The sequence below is a fragment of the Botrytis sinoallii genome (genome assembly GCF_014898435.1).
Source record: "Botrytis sinoallii strain Bc 23 chromosome Unknown BSIN_004, whole genome shotgun sequence".
Lineage (NCBI taxonomy): Eukaryota > Fungi > Ascomycota > Leotiomycetes > Helotiales > Sclerotiniaceae > Botrytis > Botrytis sinoallii.
In genome coordinates, this window is record NW_024066031.1 from 2,131,265 (window position 1) to 2,149,016 (window position 17,752).

Here is a 17,752-nt window from a genome sequence, read left to right on the forward strand (position 1 = left end):
AATAACATGAAGAATCACGAACGCGAAAAGAAAAATATCAATTCCATTCCAATATCAAATGCATCTTATTATCTAGGTACTAATCAATCTATTATCTATCCAATTTTTATCTATCAACCATCAATCAACCCGTTCTCTCCCAGGACCATCCAAGTTTCCCAGCTTCAGGAACACATATTACCATCCAATCAATCTCATCCGTTTCTACCCACCTCCATTCCATTCCTATGTACCTACGATAGGTACGAAGAGAAGAGAAGAGAAGAAAGAAAAAACCTTGAACTATGCTTGTTCAATCACTCACTCACGCATTCAATCAATCACTCATCTTGCGTGCACGCCTTGCCTTGTCCATCTTACCCATCCATCTACTGCAAGTTACACCTTCAAGTTCGAGAGTCCACTCCACTCTGCGCGCCCCAGCCCAGCCCAGCCAACTCGCGAAACGGAGGGAAAACGAAAGGATGCTCTCGCCCAGCCCCTTCAAATGAACATCCCAAGAAAATGCACACGAAAATTCCCGAAAGCCATTCGTTTTCAACGCGCTGCTGCTCGCTCGCTCTCCTTGCATTACTCCTCCTCTGTCCCTCTGTCCCTCTTCACAAATTATGTCCACCTACATCGTACATATACCCAGGTATGCCTATCACTTGTGCATCTCGGTTCTCCCATGCGCGGTAGCCATCGTGTGCAATCCATCCATTTATCTTCTCTCACATGCATACATACGTGCGTTGGTGTATCCATGGCCCCATCTCCCAATCCCTATATCCGTATCCAAGTTCAACTCCATTACCATCCATCAATCCAAAGAAACCCCAACTGCTTGATGATCCTCCCCCATCCCATCCAATCACCTCTCTCCATTCCCACCTCGCCCATGTCATCCCAGAATAGCAAACCAGGATCACACATCCAAGAACTGGTCAACAGATGGGCCGTCACTCAGCCGGCTTTCTAGACTTTTGGCCGGATGTATCACGTAATACATTCTGGGGAAGACGTTTGAAAAGATTGAGATATCTCACATTTCATTGGGAAGGGGAAATCATCGGGAGAATGGTAAAATGTATACCTATGTATGTAGGTAGGTATGTATGTAGGTAGGTATGTATGTAGGTAGGTATGTATGTAGGTAGGTATGTATGTAGGTATGTATGTATGTGTGAATGAATGAACGAACCCACGATTACGAATGAACTACTGTATTGTGAAATACCTACCTAGGTACCTATCGATCGATGATGTATACATACATTGAACAAGTCACTTATACATGAACATGAACCATATTATATTGTCAAAATACATACATACAGAGTAACCAAAACATACATACATACATCATCCATTAAATCAAATTGCCCATCTACCTACTAGGTACCCACCCTTATTAGTATTAAATTACTATCACCAATATCCATAGTCCCCATCTCATCAACATTTCTCCCGTCTACATACGAGTAATCAAGACCGTAGACTTTCACAATGCATCATACCTAGTAGTCCTTCCCAAGTTCCCATTCTTACATTCTTCCATTCTTCCATCTATCCTGTATTTCCCTCTCAATGCTCACCGCTCTCTTTCTTCGAATCTAGAAATCTTTAACAGGCTATTGCAATCCCAAGTGGTCTTGCAGCAGATGCCTTGTTTACCTTCATTCCATCATCTGGCTCCATTTAGGAATTCGCTTCTCGACTCGAAGCTTTGAATTAAAGTTGGTGTCTGAGCGATATTCCGTCACACCATCTCGTTGAACAGGTAACCTGAACCAGTAACCTTGGGCACCAAATCTCGAAATTCACAATCACATTGCATTCATATATTTACGTTAGTTCGCATCATTTCAGAGGATGGAGGAAAATATTGGGATACAACAGACTTTTTGTATTCGATTTAAATTTAGTACGACAGCTTGCCCTGACGTTGAGCACTCACTACTAAAGTCGTGCCAACGAAAGTTGGAACGTCTTGCAAAGTATGCAAAGCCAGCAAACCCATGACCTACCTCCCTCGTTATTCTATGTTATAAATGTATGCTAGACCTAGCCAGGTAGCCTTATTGATGACCCTAATTCCGAAATCCCATATGCAAAGCCGAATGCAGTGAAACTAGAAAAACTCCGTATCCTGTGAACTTTAGGAATCCCCAATTCGTTCTTTACATTGGTGCCCAAAGCCGTAAATCGCATTTAACTCATATCCATCTCAACCTCCACAGCATGGTTGGGGAGACTGGTCGTAGGAATTCCACCCATCATCATTTCTTCAACGTGTTCATTTGTCATAGCATTCATAACTGGACTGCTAGCCTTGGGTGTTTCGCTAGCCTCAAGTATCATATCTCCTTCAAATATCGGAACTGGTCCTCGAAGATTTTCAAACGTCTTTTCCAAGCTGGTGCTCACAAGTCTACCTTGTTTGAGGTCATCTCCAAATAAAAAGTAGCCTTCTTGAGCTTCAACGAGATAGCTGGCTAATCCTCTACTTTGCAATCGAATAATAGCATTGTTGACAGGATAGTGGTTCTCGATATATTTGGTCCAGCCACGAACCGCAGCTTGAATGTCTTCATCGGTGCTTAACTTTGACCAGCCAATTCCCAAATGCCTCGTGTATTCGTCAATGGAAGGCTGGATGGGGCCAGTACTTCCGCTTTGAAGAGGAGCTGAGAGGACACTATTCGCGACATTTGTCTCTTCGACCATTGATGATGTGGGACCTCTATCAATTCTTTGACTCTTTGCCGAACGTAGGATTGGTCTATCTGGACTGGCCGCGCGCATTGCTGCTTTTGCTTTTTCTTCGGCTTCTTTCTCTTCTTTCCAGGTACCAGTTTGACTCTCTGCCGTTAAGTTGTAACGATTACTCGGTTTAATGAGCGTCATGCCTGGCCCGTATTCCCATTCTTCTTCATCTTCGACAACTATTGGCTCAACAGGCGCTTGTGAAAAGTATTCTTCGTCTTCAAGAGCAGCCTCGTCGCGTGAGCGTTTACGACCTGCAGCTGATTGAGGTGCCGAAGTTGGAGTGAGCCAAGAACCTGCCGATGGTGATGACATGGGAGCTTTTACGAAAGGGGATGTAAAAGTTGGACGATTGAAAGAATGTTGAGGTGGGAGTTGCGGCGCCATGGCAAGAACGGGAGAAGATTGAGAGAAAGATTGATGAGAGAAGGAACCCATGATGATGATGAAAAAGAGTTTGTTTAAAATGTTTGATGGATGGCCAGAAGAAGGCGCGACTTTGGGGTAACTATTTTATCAATTGATTGATGTTATTGGATAGATGATAGATGATAGATGATAGATGGAAGTGTATTGATGTTGGGAGATGGAAAGGATGAAGTATGTATTGAGTTGTGATGGGGAAGTAAAGTTGATTAAGAGGGATGGATGGATTGAAGAAGATGAAGATGAAGATGAAAGGGACAGGGAAAGGTGGGAATACTTATTTTATTTGGAGATGGGAGATGGGATGAGGGAAAGGACAGAAAGGAAAAGAAAAGAAAGCTGAGCGAAAGGACGGCATCTTTAAAATGTAGCTTGTTGGAAGCGGAAAGGTACGAAGATTAATGAGGCCTCATAAATTAGGCTTACACTTGCTCCAAAATCCCGTCAAAACGCTTGAACCTCGGATCTTTATTCCAACTCCGGTTGTGCTTTGATTGCAGGTGATATTACTAGGTAACTTCCAAGGTGGCTTATTAATCCGCTATGCACGTCGTACGCTCTGCTCTGCCGTATTCACTCTGCTGCAGGTGTCCATAGAAAATAACCCTTCCTCGCCTTCCAAGATTCTAACCTTATGAATCATATGATCTTTTTTTAGCTTTGGATCACTTTCCCAATATCCAAAATGAGATTTTTCATGTGGATCGGGGAATCGAAGAGTCTTTTGGTATGTTGATCATTACATGAACATAGGTGACTTTGACAGTCGGAATGGAGTCTTTATGTCATAATACCGTCCGATCGAGCCTTGTGTGATGAAAAATCACGTGCATAGATGAGAAACATGTGATATCCTGTGAAAACCCACTTTCAATATGCACATACCTGCCTAGTAGGCACATCATACATCATACATTGTACTGTACATTGCATTGATTCATATAGCATCATTCTCTCCAAGAAACTCAATATCAATATCAATATCACCGCTGATACCATCTCCATACGTAGGTAAAAACCATAACAATTTTATATCCTCTCAAAGTTCAAATCTTGCTTGCTTACCCATCCAACACTATTTTTATGTGATTGATTTCCTTCTACCACATTCCAGGATCAGCCTTGCCCCATCCTTAGCGCCGGCCACCTTTTATGATTTACCGTCATGCAAATACGCCTTATGAATTTGGATTGTGCTTGTAGATTTGAGATTGCGATTTGATTTCATAACAAAAAGGAGTCGCATCCTAATAACAAAACAGAATCCAACTACTGATTATACTACACATACAACGATGATCATGGCTTCTGTAACAAATCTCGACAATGATGTTAATAGCAAGCGGGGTGATCGAGTTACACCGGCTGCTGTGAATGAAGTAAGGAATTTCATCGAAGAATCTCTGGGGGAGAGTTTACCTGATGTTGGAGATGATGCACGATTTGGCACATATAATATATTGGCTGCACTGAAAGATGGTGTAGCTCTTTGCAAGTAAGCTTCTCTCCTTATCACGTACCGATCCAAAGTGTACTGAACTCCTACAGACTTGCAGCGATGATTGATCCTATGAAAGTCCGTGGATTTAAACCTAAAGCAACGATGCCTTTCATACAACGAGAGAATATCGCTTTGTTTCTCGGCGCATGCGAAAAGCCACCGCTAAGTCTACCTGCACACGATAGGTTTCTTACGGTTGATCTCTACGATGGCAAGGACCCCGCGCAAGTACTTCAAGGTATCGCTGCATTTAGCAGAGCTGCAAATCGAGTTGATCCTTCTAAATTTCCTAATCCTATCGGCGCCAAATCTCGCGGCGGTGTTGTGAGCCCGCAGGTTACTGGACAATATCTTGGAACTGGATTCAATAACAGAGGAAGGGAAGCTTCAACCGCTAGCACTGCATCATCAAGTCACAAGCCTGCAACTTTGACAGCTTCAAGAACTGGTGGTTCAGATAGTGGTAGGAGAAGTCCTAGCAGATTTGGTGCGCCTACATCACCTAATTTTGTCAGTAGTTGGAGTAAGAAATCCGACGAGAGTGCTACATCTCCAGCCTGGAATATTGCGCAATATGGATACATGGGAGGTGCGAGTCAAGGTAATATGGGAGTTTCATTTGGTGGCAGGAGACAAATCACAAACGCTGGTCCGACCGTTCCAAGTCTCGCCGAAAAAGAGAAGAAGCGAAAGGAAAAAGAGGCAGAAGATAAACGATTGAAACTTGAAGCCGAAGAAGAGGAACGGCGAAGAGTTGTGGCCGAGGAGGAAAGGGCTCGTGTGGAAGAGGAAAGAAGATTTGCCGAAGAAACCGAGAAGTTGCGACAAAAAACATTGAACGAGAAACGAGAATGGGAGGAACAAGAGCGCAGATGGAAAGCAGAGGAAGATCGCAGAAAGCAAGATGAGTCTGAGGCAGAGAGTAGAGCTGCGGATGAGCGAAAGAGATTAAGGGGTACTAGCGACACTCGATTACAGGGACAATTCCTCAGTCAATATCAAGCTGAGAATGGTTTGAACAAGAAAGGCCAGAGAACTGATTCTAGCGAGGCCGACAGGATTAGGCAATTGGAACACGAACTAGCGGAAGCTCGGGACCGAGAGCGTCGCTATCAAGCAGAAAGGGTTTCGAAACATAAGACTGGGGATCGAGACGCCATCCAAGATCATGATTTAACATTACGACTAAAGGAGGAGTCATCAAAAGCTCGTCCGAGATCTCGTAGTCGCCCTCGCTTGCCATCACGAAAGGGTACTGATGAAACATGGAGACAAGATGAACGAGACTACCTTCGCAAACAATGGAGCTCGCATAATACTAGTGAAGATGTAGCGCCGCCAGTCAAACCTCCTCGTCCATTGCCTGAACCAACGGCAAATCCCATCAAACCTCAACGGACCGGTGAAGCAAGACCTTTACCTGATCCAGTAAATTACACATCTCCAACCTCTAAAGCTCCAAACCGCACCGACCGTTTTCTTTCCTCAAACCCTCCACCAACCCCACCAAGACCAACCACAACTTATTCGAATGAAATAGGAACATTTTCCAGCAATGCCGAACGCGATGCAGAAGATCGTCGCCGTGTCGAATCACAAACTAAAACCAAAGCTGGTGGATGGGCTTCTAAATCTCTTTTGGAAAAGGAAATGGAGATGGAAAGACAACGACAACAGGAATGGGAAGAGAGTCAGAAAGAACTCGAGAACAAAGTCCCAGGCGGTGAGGGAGTTGATGGTATTGGGGCGGGTATTGGAGGGAAGTGGGATGTTAATCAATGGACGGGGTATACCGGTGGCGATGGGCAGAACAAGGGAGCTCAAGGTATTGGAGCTGGTAGACGACAAATTGTGGGGCCGAAACCACCACTACATGGAGGGCAATAGATACGAGATGTGAGATGCATCTTTACTTATCAAATAGGGGTGTAGAACCCGAACTTTGGGATTGCTGAGCGTAGGTGGAGATCAAGTCATTGTGCATCTCTTGTAGTGGCTGAATGGGCGGATATGTTGTGCGTTTTGGGATTCATATATGGAGGATCTGTACCTGGTTGATTGGGAACGTTTGGGGCTGGATTGGGTGGCATAGAGTGGAATGGTTTTCGAGTTGAATCAATACCAATAGTAATACCTTGTTGCGGAGGGAACGTATAGTCTAATAGTAAATAATAAAATATAAGATACATCACAATATCTTAGTAGAAAGAGCATCTTATTATGCATGAGTTTTGATGATATCAGATGATGGGTCTGTATCTGGTGAGAAAGTATGGAATTAGTGTTCTTCAGTTCATTTCCTGTCTACCTACCTACCTACCTATTTAGGTAGATATCAAGCAACTCACCCAATCATCTATAAGAACGAAATGGGAGAGAGGAGAGTGTCGTTTTCTTTCTTATTTTCTTTCTCTCTCTCTCTCTCTCTCTCTCTCTCTCTCTCTCTCTTTCTTGATTAAATCAATATCTAATCAAATATATGAATTCCCCCAGCACTTTCACAATCTCCCATATCCGAGAATCCTGGATATATATTATTCTTTCAAAGATGGTTACTTATTTACTTACTACTTGCTCTAATCATTTAGTTATTCAGTCATTTAGTTAGTTAATCAGTCAGTCAGTCATTCAGTCAGTCGGTCAGTCGGTCACTCAGTCAGTCACTCAGTTACTTACTAGAGAGATATCTTGTGTTATGTTAGTTTTAGTTTCTGTGGTTGTGATTGTAGTTGGAATAGAGATATAATTAAAATGAATAGGATGGATGGATGGATGGATAGGGGGTGTGGTTTTCTGGGTTCTTGGTTATGAATTCCGGGTGTAGTGTAAATTGATATCTTGATACGGAGGGGATATTTAGCCTGGCTGGCTGGTGTCTTGTCTCTTGCTTCTTGACTGTTTGGATCTTGATTGATGTCGCTGGGGGGTTAGGGGTGGGTATGGGGTTTGGTCGTGGGTTGTATTTGCTTGGTTGCTTGATTGGAATGTGCTTTTTGATATGGAGAATTTAGGAGAGGAATATTTCATGAACTTACGCACGAGGTTTTCGAAATCATTTTTGCGGGACGCCAAAGATCTGGCTGTGTGGAGTTTACTTAAACTTCAGGAGGATTCTTCAAAACGTGGTTGTGGTTCTTTCGTGCTTGTGCATACGAGATTGCTACTGGTTTCTTGAAAGATGCGTTGAGTTCTTATATTTTACTTACAGCCTCGAAATGAATTGTGATGATGAGGTATGTTAGGATGTAATTGGTAGTATCTATTACAATATCATGTTGATATAAGCTGAGCAGTTAGATTTACACGCTCGTAACTACTGCGCGTTGGGTTTTGGGGGAGTACGGAAGTGGGCTTGTATTTCTTGGAGTAGATATAGCTTGAGGATTTCGATTTTCGAACTAGATGGTTTTTGCTAAATGGGTGTGTAGATTTGTATGGCTGTGTATGCTAAATCATGCAGAATGATTGTGAGTTTCGAAGGGGGGGGGGGGGGGGGGGGGGGGGGTTATGTCTTCAATGTAGGGGGAGGGCTTTTGTTGGGGATCTTAATCAAGTTTATGTGTTTTGATATTATGCTACTGGTGATCATGATTAGCTTCATTCTGAAATTGTAAATACTCGCCGAACATGGAGTCTCGTTTGCTGGTGTTGGTATAGAACAACTTGTTGGAAAACACACGTCAGATAATTACTCCAAACAGAGTATGTAGCGAGCCATCTCGTTGATAAACGAACATCATCTGTAACAAGCCATGGGCTGCGTCTAAATAATAGGCTACATCTGCTATTGAGCCTCGGCCTCGTACTCAAGATTGCGCAGACAGTGATGGTAGACTCTAGTATTAAATAGACATGTAAGCAACCCTTCATATACCTCGTGAGCTTCATGATTGCTGAGTAACCATTCTTGCTTTCCATGCCATTCTGCTTGTATTTTTGCATTGTGTCGCGTGTATTTTGTGAGGTCTTCATTAGGCTCCACTATGTCGACCTACTATTCAAGGTTCTTTTCTATCTTATATACTCTGGCCCCTGGGCTTAAATGCCAGCTAGAGTATTCAACATACCATGTCCGGAAGAGGAGGATTAAATAAGTATATTCCTCGCATCACTCTGAACTCCCAACATCGTGAGGAGTGAAAGTATATTTGAAAATATACGTGGATGGTTGAATTAGATTGATTCATCGATGTCTTGCTGCCGCTCCGGTGTATCTGCACATTAAGGGCGGAGTATCAATACCGCAGTGGTCTAGAGCACGTCAGTCGGATTTAAGGGGCGAGTTTGATATTGTGGGTAATGGTCTATATTGTGTTATCAATTGGGCTTGAAGGATACTCTATTAGTAGTCGAGTATCGGGATTGAATAATGATTGTTGCTTGCTGCGCTTCTCTGATTAGTGTGGGTAAATATTAGAAAATTTTGACCCAGGTAAATAGATATTGGATACTTTATTGGTTCTGCGCTCCCACTTGAAACTCGCATAAAGTGATTGATGGCAGATGAGTCCTCAAATGGATGTTCGAAATGTGAATTCATTCTAAGACGTCAGACGGTAACATCTAGCTACTAGCGTCCAGATATAGGTATAAACAAATGTAGATGTGAATGTTAAGATTCCCAGGAGTTGGCCGAGCGCTGTCCAAGGCTCTAAAATCTTCACTTCATTCTGTGATCACATCTCGGGACCCCTACCATTTTAGAACCAATAGATCAGGAATTTGAGGTGTTCTTGTTCGAGGCAATGTGGTGCAATGAAACAACGAAGCGCTGCTGAATATTTCGAGTTTCTCCGTTGAATATTTTACTTTACTTGGAGCTTTATTAGAAAAATATGGACTTCATTCATGAGAGGCTGGAGTTGATCTTCTTTGACATATTCCACCGAATGTCTCAACGCTTCTTTCCCCAGAATGCACAACTGAAGTGCAGATTTTAGACGAGTCTGTATATATAATACCAGACTACTGAACTTGCAAAGTCTGTAGAAACATGAAGCATTGAAGGATTACTGTCTGGGATAAACATTGATTAGAAGATCTACAAGAATACTTCACGCTTGCACATCCAATACTTTTCTACTTGTCAATGATACTTGTGGGGGAGAACCCCATTCAACCACTCAACGCATGTCAAAATAGATCCATTCACATACAAACCCTGATAGGTTATGCCAACGAGATCACACCATAGAGGTCACCAAGGTCATTTTCTCGTACCCTTTTCAAGTGAATCTATTCGCGAATTGCTCATAGCCTGCTCAGTCAAGTCAATACAAGTCGTCTACTAACAAAACTGCAAGAATGACCTTAATTTGATTCACTTGAACTAACAAGCTCTCTTTCCCTCGATTATCTAAGAGCCATACCTTTCAATGTTGAAACTGTTAGTGGAGAGATCGAATCCGCGATTTTGGAACACCAAGCAAAAAGGTCATTGGGCCAAATGTTGATTGAGGGAGCGAGACATTAGCATCTAAAAGAGTTTTGACTCCCGCCACGTCAAAATTCATAGAGGCGTTGACTTGTAGCAGAGTACGCGTAGACTATTGATTTGTATATTGAACAGAGTGTAAGTAGCTAAGTAGATAGTGCAAGGTTGCGAACATTGTGGCACTGCTGAGAGTGTAGATGGTCACAAACAACAGAACCGCATTTGGTCTCAATACTGAATGATCGCCGAACTTATGTAGCTTATGGCTAGTTTCTCAATAGCGAACCTTGACGGCATTGAATGTACTTCACTAACGCCGTCGATCTCTTGATTTCTGCTGCTCTTTTCGGCCTCAGGAAATCACTTGATCACTTACTCCCTTCCGAGTTTAGATTCAACAATTGCTATAAAGCATGCAAAAACATTGTATGCATATTTGAATCTAGGCAGATGGTAACTCTGGCTTTTCTCATGCTGTGACTTGTACCGGTATATGCAAGCTCGACAAAATTATGGATATGATGTGAGGAGGGCCCTCTCCCCGCCCCACTTTCTGGAAAATTTCTTCTTTCCCAAAGACCCTCTTTCCTCAATCCCAGATCTAAACCTAGATATATATCTAAAACTATGACTCACCTTCGTCGATAACTACTCATCCAAAGCGTTTGTGGTTTAGTGGTAAAATCCATCGTTGCCATCAACGTCCTTCTTCTCATCCGAGAACTAGGTTTGAATCAACCTCGATGGGCCCCGGGTTCGATTCCCGGCGAACGCATTTGCTTTTCGTTTTGCTCGTAATCGCTTTCCTCGTAATCGATTTGGTCTTTGAATGGTGGCAAGATAATGAGTCGTTATTTCGTAGTGAATTTTGAAGTTGTGATTGGTACTGAGTGGAGAGAAGGGGAGTTGAGGGGTAGGCGAGCCTTGCTCGCTTCTTCGAGGAATTGTGATGTATGCTTGAACTATGCTTGCATCCGATGCAGTACGCCCAATTAGACATCATATCTGTTTGAATGTGAGTATTACATGAAGAAGGAGTTTTGGTACGCCTTACTTTTGGCTTTTTGTAAGCCTCGATCTAAAATTTATACGTAAGAGGCGCAGGTTAGATTAGATCTTCTAACTGTTTGGAGCAGTGCTGAATAGGAAGGCGGAATAGACAAATATACGAGCTCTGATCGGAAATTTTGAGGAGTTCATGATTCACGATTAAAAAACGTGTGTCGGTGAAATCTATCTTTTGTCCAGCGTTGAATGAAAGTCTCGTTCAAATCGGGGTATTTATTGAGCCTCATGATGAAGGAGTCAAGTCCTCTACTGACTTGCGGTCAATTTTTCGGGGGACCCAATGACGTCTTGTGGTTCAAGAACATGCTGAGCGCGAGTAAGATTCTAGATCAGCTATCACATCTTACAGCAGTGCCAAACTCTCAGTTCAAATATTCATGGAGAAGTCTTACAACCACATGAGATGTCAATATTGACATTATTGACAGTATCGAAGCTAATAAATAGAATTCGAAGAATTTCTCAAAGAAGCCCGAGGCTGGCTATTTGCAGATAATCGATATTAGTTCACTCCAACAGCTTCTGTACCTACTTGAAAGCTTCGACCACATCCAAGTCGATCCATGCATGATCTGCACCACAAACGCCATTCCAAAGCCTCACAATAATAACTCCCCGATTCATTGTGTTGTGCACCCATTGTTGGTGCCAAGAAGGAGAGTATACTATTAAAAGCTGAAGACGTAAGATTGAAAACTTGGTCTAAATTGAGATATCGGTACATTCTCTTCCGTGAAAATGCTTTGACCTCTTTTGGGTATTGATCAGATCATTGCAAACCCGGATAGATTGCCCCGAGAGATGTCAAAGATAAGGAGCCAGGCCCGAGTCTACTGCTGACGTGAGAGAAAGTAGGAGGAAATAGAGTTCCGAATTGCACGGATGGACATATGAGCTGACGCGATGAGAACATTCGAGGAAACTGGTCGGGTTGGGCTGAGAGAACGGAAGGATTGTGATGGTGATATGTAATGTAGTGTCGATAGATGTGATACGACATCCGGGGAGTTAAGTCTATCAAGAACAAGGGTGGTCCCAAGTCCACGGTTCACAATATTTTGGAAAATGAGGAATTACTAGAAAGTGTAAGTAGAAATGTTATGAATTCAAGACACAAATGGAAAGGAGTCGGCGATCGCGGCTTGTGTGAAATGAAGTACTTGAGTACCGCAAAATATGAACAGAGAGAGATTTGAGGTCCAGGTTCACTTTGGGTGCTTTGCTTGAGTCTAGATCTATCGAACCGCGCGGAAGATTGAACCTTATGAGGGTGAAGCAAGGCGAACGGATCAACAATTATACAAAAGCAACCTATAACAGGGCGATCAGATCAATCTAGACTGCGATAATGATGCTTGGAAGTTTGAATCTCAGAAATGCTTTTCTTAATACAAGCATGTCGGCGACTACGGTTAGACTTTTTGGTGTCTAATTAGAGTTTAGATAAGAAGACATTGTCGAATTCTGTCTTACAGTAGTCATGTGCCTGCTCGCATATATCTATGTGTGTAATGGTACAGACTGCATGCAGTGACGAGACAAGGTAAACATCACCACTACAAAGCGGTTAGTTCTGCGGGGTGCAGGAGATCACGAAGCAAGAGGGGCAAATAAGCAAGACGATTTGAGTGAGGGAAAGTCCCGAATTATAATCAAGTGAGAAAAGGGAGTTGTGGGGCTGAACCCTTACCGAGTACGTATGTAGACAAGTATCATTCTACCACAGAGCTGGATGTCAAGGTATTAAATGCAAGGCTGTGTGAGACAGAAATGAATATTGCGCGGTGGATATAGTGTAACCCTATGAAAAAGTTACAAATTAGTTACTGACTCGGGATCCTTGTATTGCGTGGCCATTGGCCTTTGGTGGGTTGGACCGTATTGTTATCGGAGCTGAACGTTGATATAGTTTGGTTTGAAGAAAGTTTCTTTTTCTCTCTTTTAGTGATTACTGAACTGATTCATTACGCACTGCCGGCCAGTAAAACCTATCCCCTAGACCGTTGGTTACGGCCGGGTTCCACTTATAATGCCTCATTAGCCAATAAAAGTATTACAATCCAAGAGCTCTTGAAATCGTAGATTGTATTATCTTGAATATGAAATATAATAGGATTTGAAAACTTTCTATCAATTTTGTTTTTGAAATAAAATAAATAAATCTATAATAAACCTTTTAATTATTACTAATTTATTAAATTCTAATCTTCAATTTCAATTCAATAGTTTTTATATTTGATATAATTTATGAAGTTATTAATGTTCTTGTTTGTGCGCGGGCCACATATGCCGGCCGCAACCAACGGTCTAGGGGATAAGACGATTTTGCGTGTAAAAATAGTAATAATAGCAAATAGCATCCCTCCCACCAACCAAGATTACTAACATCTTGACCTCAAGACCATCTTACAATTCTCATTCCACCCAACCCGATTGAGCCGATATTATTCATAGGCATAAGAAAAGGATCATGGGATTATTCGAACTGAGAGGAGATGACCAAATTCTAACTTCCAGATTCCGAATACCAAATTCAAGAACTCTTTTGCCATCTCCTACGTGCAACAGCTGTGGAGACAATGATTTATTTACCTCTGGAGATGGGACGGGTCTTTACAGTGTAAATATCGTGTTATCGAACGATCTTATTGTTCCTTCGGATTCCGTGATATTCCTCGAGTTCTATATTGTAATGTTGTGTCGTTGTCTCTTATTGATAGAGCGCGACTATTTCCCACGTGGTTGTCTATGTGTCCGATTCTGCCTACGTACTCAGCGCCTAAAACCGAAGCGTCTAAGGGCTAGAACAACATCATCACATTTTCAGGCAGATGCTTCTTGATGACATGTCATACATTGAGAATATTGCCACTTTCTAATCTCCGGAGAAATTTTATATTGAGACGGCGGCAATCAGGTTTTGTCACTCCACCTAGCGCGGTAGTTGACCGCAGGCTATCCTTCGTTGATCTTGTTGAAGGTTTCTGCTATGTAATTGTGAACCCGGGTAGATTTCCTATGATCTCCACACCAGTTTCTCGTATTATATTCGAAAAATTGGTACTGAGTGCGAGTCGGTGGTTCATTTCTGGAGGGGTATAGACAGACGCGTCTTTGCCAGATCAACGGTTCATCTCTGAGCTTTTCAAGGAATGCGGGAATTATTGGCTCTGTTTCATCTGCTTCTAAAGCATTATTAGGAACGAAATTCTCCTATTGATAATAGGACCAGAGAAGTGGAACTCCTCTTTTTGCCATCGCTCTGAGTGTCTGACGTGTCTGTACTCGGTCATGTCTGTGATCAGAGTTTGGTTTCTGGTACAGTACAATGTAGGGCGAATTGTAAGATACAAGGAGTGGGAAAACTCCAGTCAAACCGAAATCTTAAGAACCACATGGTTCATGCTTCATGGATGTCCGAGTTTATTTGATTGTATTGCTTGTGTAACATTGGCGGTAGATTGTGATACCAATGCCACGGTGATACTTTTGGAATCGGGATCGAAATGAAACCCGAGAGACAGACTCCGCTGTCATAAGGTTCACATACTAGTAGGGTTCAAGCTGATTGACTTTAGGTTTTGTAGTTGATTAAGGGATGTAGATGCCAACTTAGGCATTTAGCTGCGTGTATGACAAGGTTAACCGATAGCTATTCATTTTTGGTCAACTCAGCTAAAATTGCCTTCCAAAGAAACTCAAAATCTACCTAGATGACTAAGTACAATGTGTTAATTTGTGTTTTAGCTGGTCTGTCCTAGCTCACACATATTTTTGAGGTATACTGCCATACCGGTGATACCGTATGGCACGCATCCCCACTCTGATTCTTCTAGCTTGAATCACCCCTTGCAGGTTTATGAAATGCTCCGAATTCAAAACTATGCCATCGGAGACGGCATATGATTTTCGCCAATATTTCGATTTTAATGTGTAAAAAAAGAAATACGAAGCACACATAATCTAGAAACAGTGCTGGACCCTCCCATGGAACAATAGAATCTTCTATATGCCCTATGAGGTTTTGATGACGGCTGGATAGAAATGAGAAAAAGAATACCCGTGACGCTAATTTCCTTAGCTTGATGCCGCTACAATAAAGCGGTGGAGCAGTGCGCTGATCGACCTACAAGTTCCATCAGTGCCTGACCTCAACACCTCTGTGAATTCGTAGTTGTGTCTCCAATAGAAGATCCCTTTCAGCAAGCCTAGTAGAGCATGCAACGCTACGGATACATGTAAGCGCTTGACCAACTTGTAATATTATGAGCATTTGATCTGCGATCAGCATCTAACTACCGACAGGAAAATTGGCTACGTCAAGACTGTGCCGCTGCTCAGACTCCCAGACTAATTTGGACTTTCTACCTGAGCAAGATGTTGTTAGTCGGGCACATTCCTCACCCCGTATCGGTGATAGCGATGCGAAGGTGTAAGTTGTCAACATCTCCTGAAAAAACGAGATTATGGTTGATTTCCTTACTGGAACCCTCATTTGTTTGTGTCTCTAGAGTTGAAAGCCCGATCCTTTTACGGGGTTTAAACTCTAAAGACCCAGCAACGTGGTAATGGTCCGACATATCCTCCACACCCCCCTAGCAACTTAGCAACTCACTTCGCAAGTCATTCATCACGCCAGTTCTGATAGCGCTTTATACCCTTGCGACACTTTCTTGAAAACAGCAATTTTCTAACATGAATGCCGCCAAACTACTGAGCTGGAACTTCTGAGTATCATACCTCGAAAGGGTTTGTTTGGTTGCTTTTTGACATAGTAGTCGACACAATTTTCGCAATAATATCCAGAACAAACCTTAGGCTATGTTTGTCTTTTGGAAGATTCTTGACTCCTGCCGTGAGATTTCTGCCCGTCACAACGATTTATGTCGGTTGGATTAACCCGAGGGCGCTTGAAGGTTAGATTAGTTGTTTGCTAAAATATCCACTTCCACTGGCCAAGCAAGCGACTTTGGATTCTACAGACCCCGTCTTTCAACGTTCACTTGCCATTTTTCAACACTGTTTTATAATTTTTGTAACAAGTACTCGGCGCTTGCAGAATCTGTCACCGAAAATCTCTGAAATGGGCCCTGAAGCCCTTGATGCCAAATGAGATATCCACTTACTATTCTGAGACAAAGCCAAAGAGGATTCTCAAAAGCACCTTTAGCATTGTTCGGTTAGCACCGCAAATCCATGCTGCTGTTAGTTAATTAATAGTTAAGGATTCCACGTGTTATGAAAATCGCTAGAATGGCCTGCTAGAAGAGTTGACCAGTAAGTTGACCTTGTTCTTCCACTCAGTTGACTCTTCTACCCCCTGAAATCTGATTGTCGACCCGGCATTCGCTCGTCCCCTGCAAACCTACACTGTACCAATTGTTCTCAAGCCTTGCTCGACTCTTTGTGAAATTCTTGAAAAAGTTGAAAAGCCACTTGTATTACCTTGTCAATTTTGATTAATTAACCGTCATTTTAAAAATAAAAAATGAGGCTTTTCCAGAATCATACTCGATCGAGTTAAGAGCTAAAATGTCAGGAAAAAGCTAAAAATTCATTATAACATAGAATGTACCCAGGTATCCTACAATATCGAATCTACCCCGGAGGACCACACCGTAAATCTTTTGATCCTAAATGGACCGAATCAACCGGGTGGAACTTTAGATCGAGGGGTGCATGTTCTGGTGAGCTTTTTGTACATATGTAGTCGCTCATCATTCTCGATCTTGACCTCGAAACTTTTCTCGAAAGAAGAAAAAAAAAGGAACATCAGACTTTCTTCTACTTCAACCCAACTACTTCCCCTCTTCGACCCGATCTCCACAACTACAACTACATAACAAACAAGATCGACTTCTACTTTCACACTTGATCCCTTCAATAAAAGAGAACCTCGTACACCCGAAACCTTTCCGTCATTCGTTTTCTCTCTTACTTCGGTTCACAATATCAGATAAGAGAAAACGCATATCCCGGTCCGAGGCTGAGATAAATCTTTCAACTACCCCCTCGCCTCCTCTAAGCACTTTCACCCTCTAAACGTTGGAAATGTGCGATTATACTCAGGTTGAGTTTCGGTGTGGTTAGTGGTTCTTTTCCCTTTCACTGTTGGAAATCTATTTGTGATCTATTTACGTATTGACAAATTAGACTAACAAAATTTCTACTCGATTTATAGGTCACGTTCGGTATACTGTGCGGGCATGGTGTATCAATTATGAGACGACACATCGCCGGTGCCCACCCAATGTTGTGGCCGTCGAGTTTAGGTACTTGCATTTCAGCTCTTTCAACATATACCGTTGTACCAATTTTTCCCGAATCAAATGTACTAATTGTGGATTTTTTATAGGTTAGGTGAATCGGAAATGTGCGGTTAGTAGAACCCCTCCTTCACTTCCGTCGAGTCTAGACCGTTCGGACCGAACACGAAAGAATATGATATATCGAACATTTGCTAACAAGTCACTAGGCGACTGTAAACATGTGGGAGAAATGCCAGAATGGTATTCTCGAATCACCAAAAAGACGGCTCACATTCACCTATGATAAATAATTGACTCGCTCATGTC

At 42.4% G+C, this 17,752-nt stretch overlaps 3 protein-coding genes across 3 annotated transcripts; 2 read left to right on the forward strand and 1 right to left on the reverse strand.

The window, feature by feature from the left end:
- Positions 1-2,193: 2,193 nt before the first annotated feature.
- EAF02_003071 (uncharacterized protein) lies at positions 2,194-3,186 on the reverse strand (the record flags this gene model as incomplete). The annotated part of the gene is made up of 1 exon (XM_038899119.1): positions 2,194-3,186. One exon carries the CDS (start codon positions 3,184-3,186, stop codon positions 2,194-2,196), a length of 993 nt encoding a protein of 330 aa, XP_038761407.1.
- Positions 3,187-4,146: 960 nt separating this feature from the next.
- Positions 4,147-6,867, forward strand: EAF02_003072 (uncharacterized protein). The gene is made up of 2 exons (XM_038899120.1): positions 4,147-4,669; positions 4,723-6,867. Exons 1-2 carry the CDS (start codon positions 4,470-4,472, stop codon positions 6,560-6,562), a joined length of 2,040 nt encoding a protein of 679 aa, XP_038761408.1. The 5' UTR covers positions 4,147-4,469; the 3' UTR covers positions 6,563-6,867.
- A 10,361-nt stretch (positions 6,868-17,228) lies between these two features.
- Positions 17,229-17,729, forward strand: EAF02_003073 (uncharacterized protein; the record flags this gene model as incomplete). Its single annotated transcript, XM_038899121.1, has 4 exons — positions 17,229-17,262; positions 17,359-17,449; positions 17,533-17,555; positions 17,653-17,729. The coding sequence occupies 4 exons, from the start codon at positions 17,229-17,231 to the stop codon at positions 17,727-17,729; spliced, it is 225 nt and encodes a 74-aa protein (XP_038761409.1).
- Positions 17,730-17,752: the final 23 nt, after the last annotated feature.

What these genes read in the sequence shown, in the direction of transcription:
- EAF02_003072 (XM_038899120.1), top strand. Translation starts at nt 4,470, where the DNA reads ATGATCATGGCTTCTGTAACAAATCTCGACAATGATGTTAATAGCAAG. An exon ending in GATGGTGTAGCTCTTTGCAA is followed by an intron (nt 4,670 to 4,722) that starts GTAAGCTTCTCT and finishes GAACTCCTACAG; the next exon opens with ACTTGCAGCGATGATTGATC.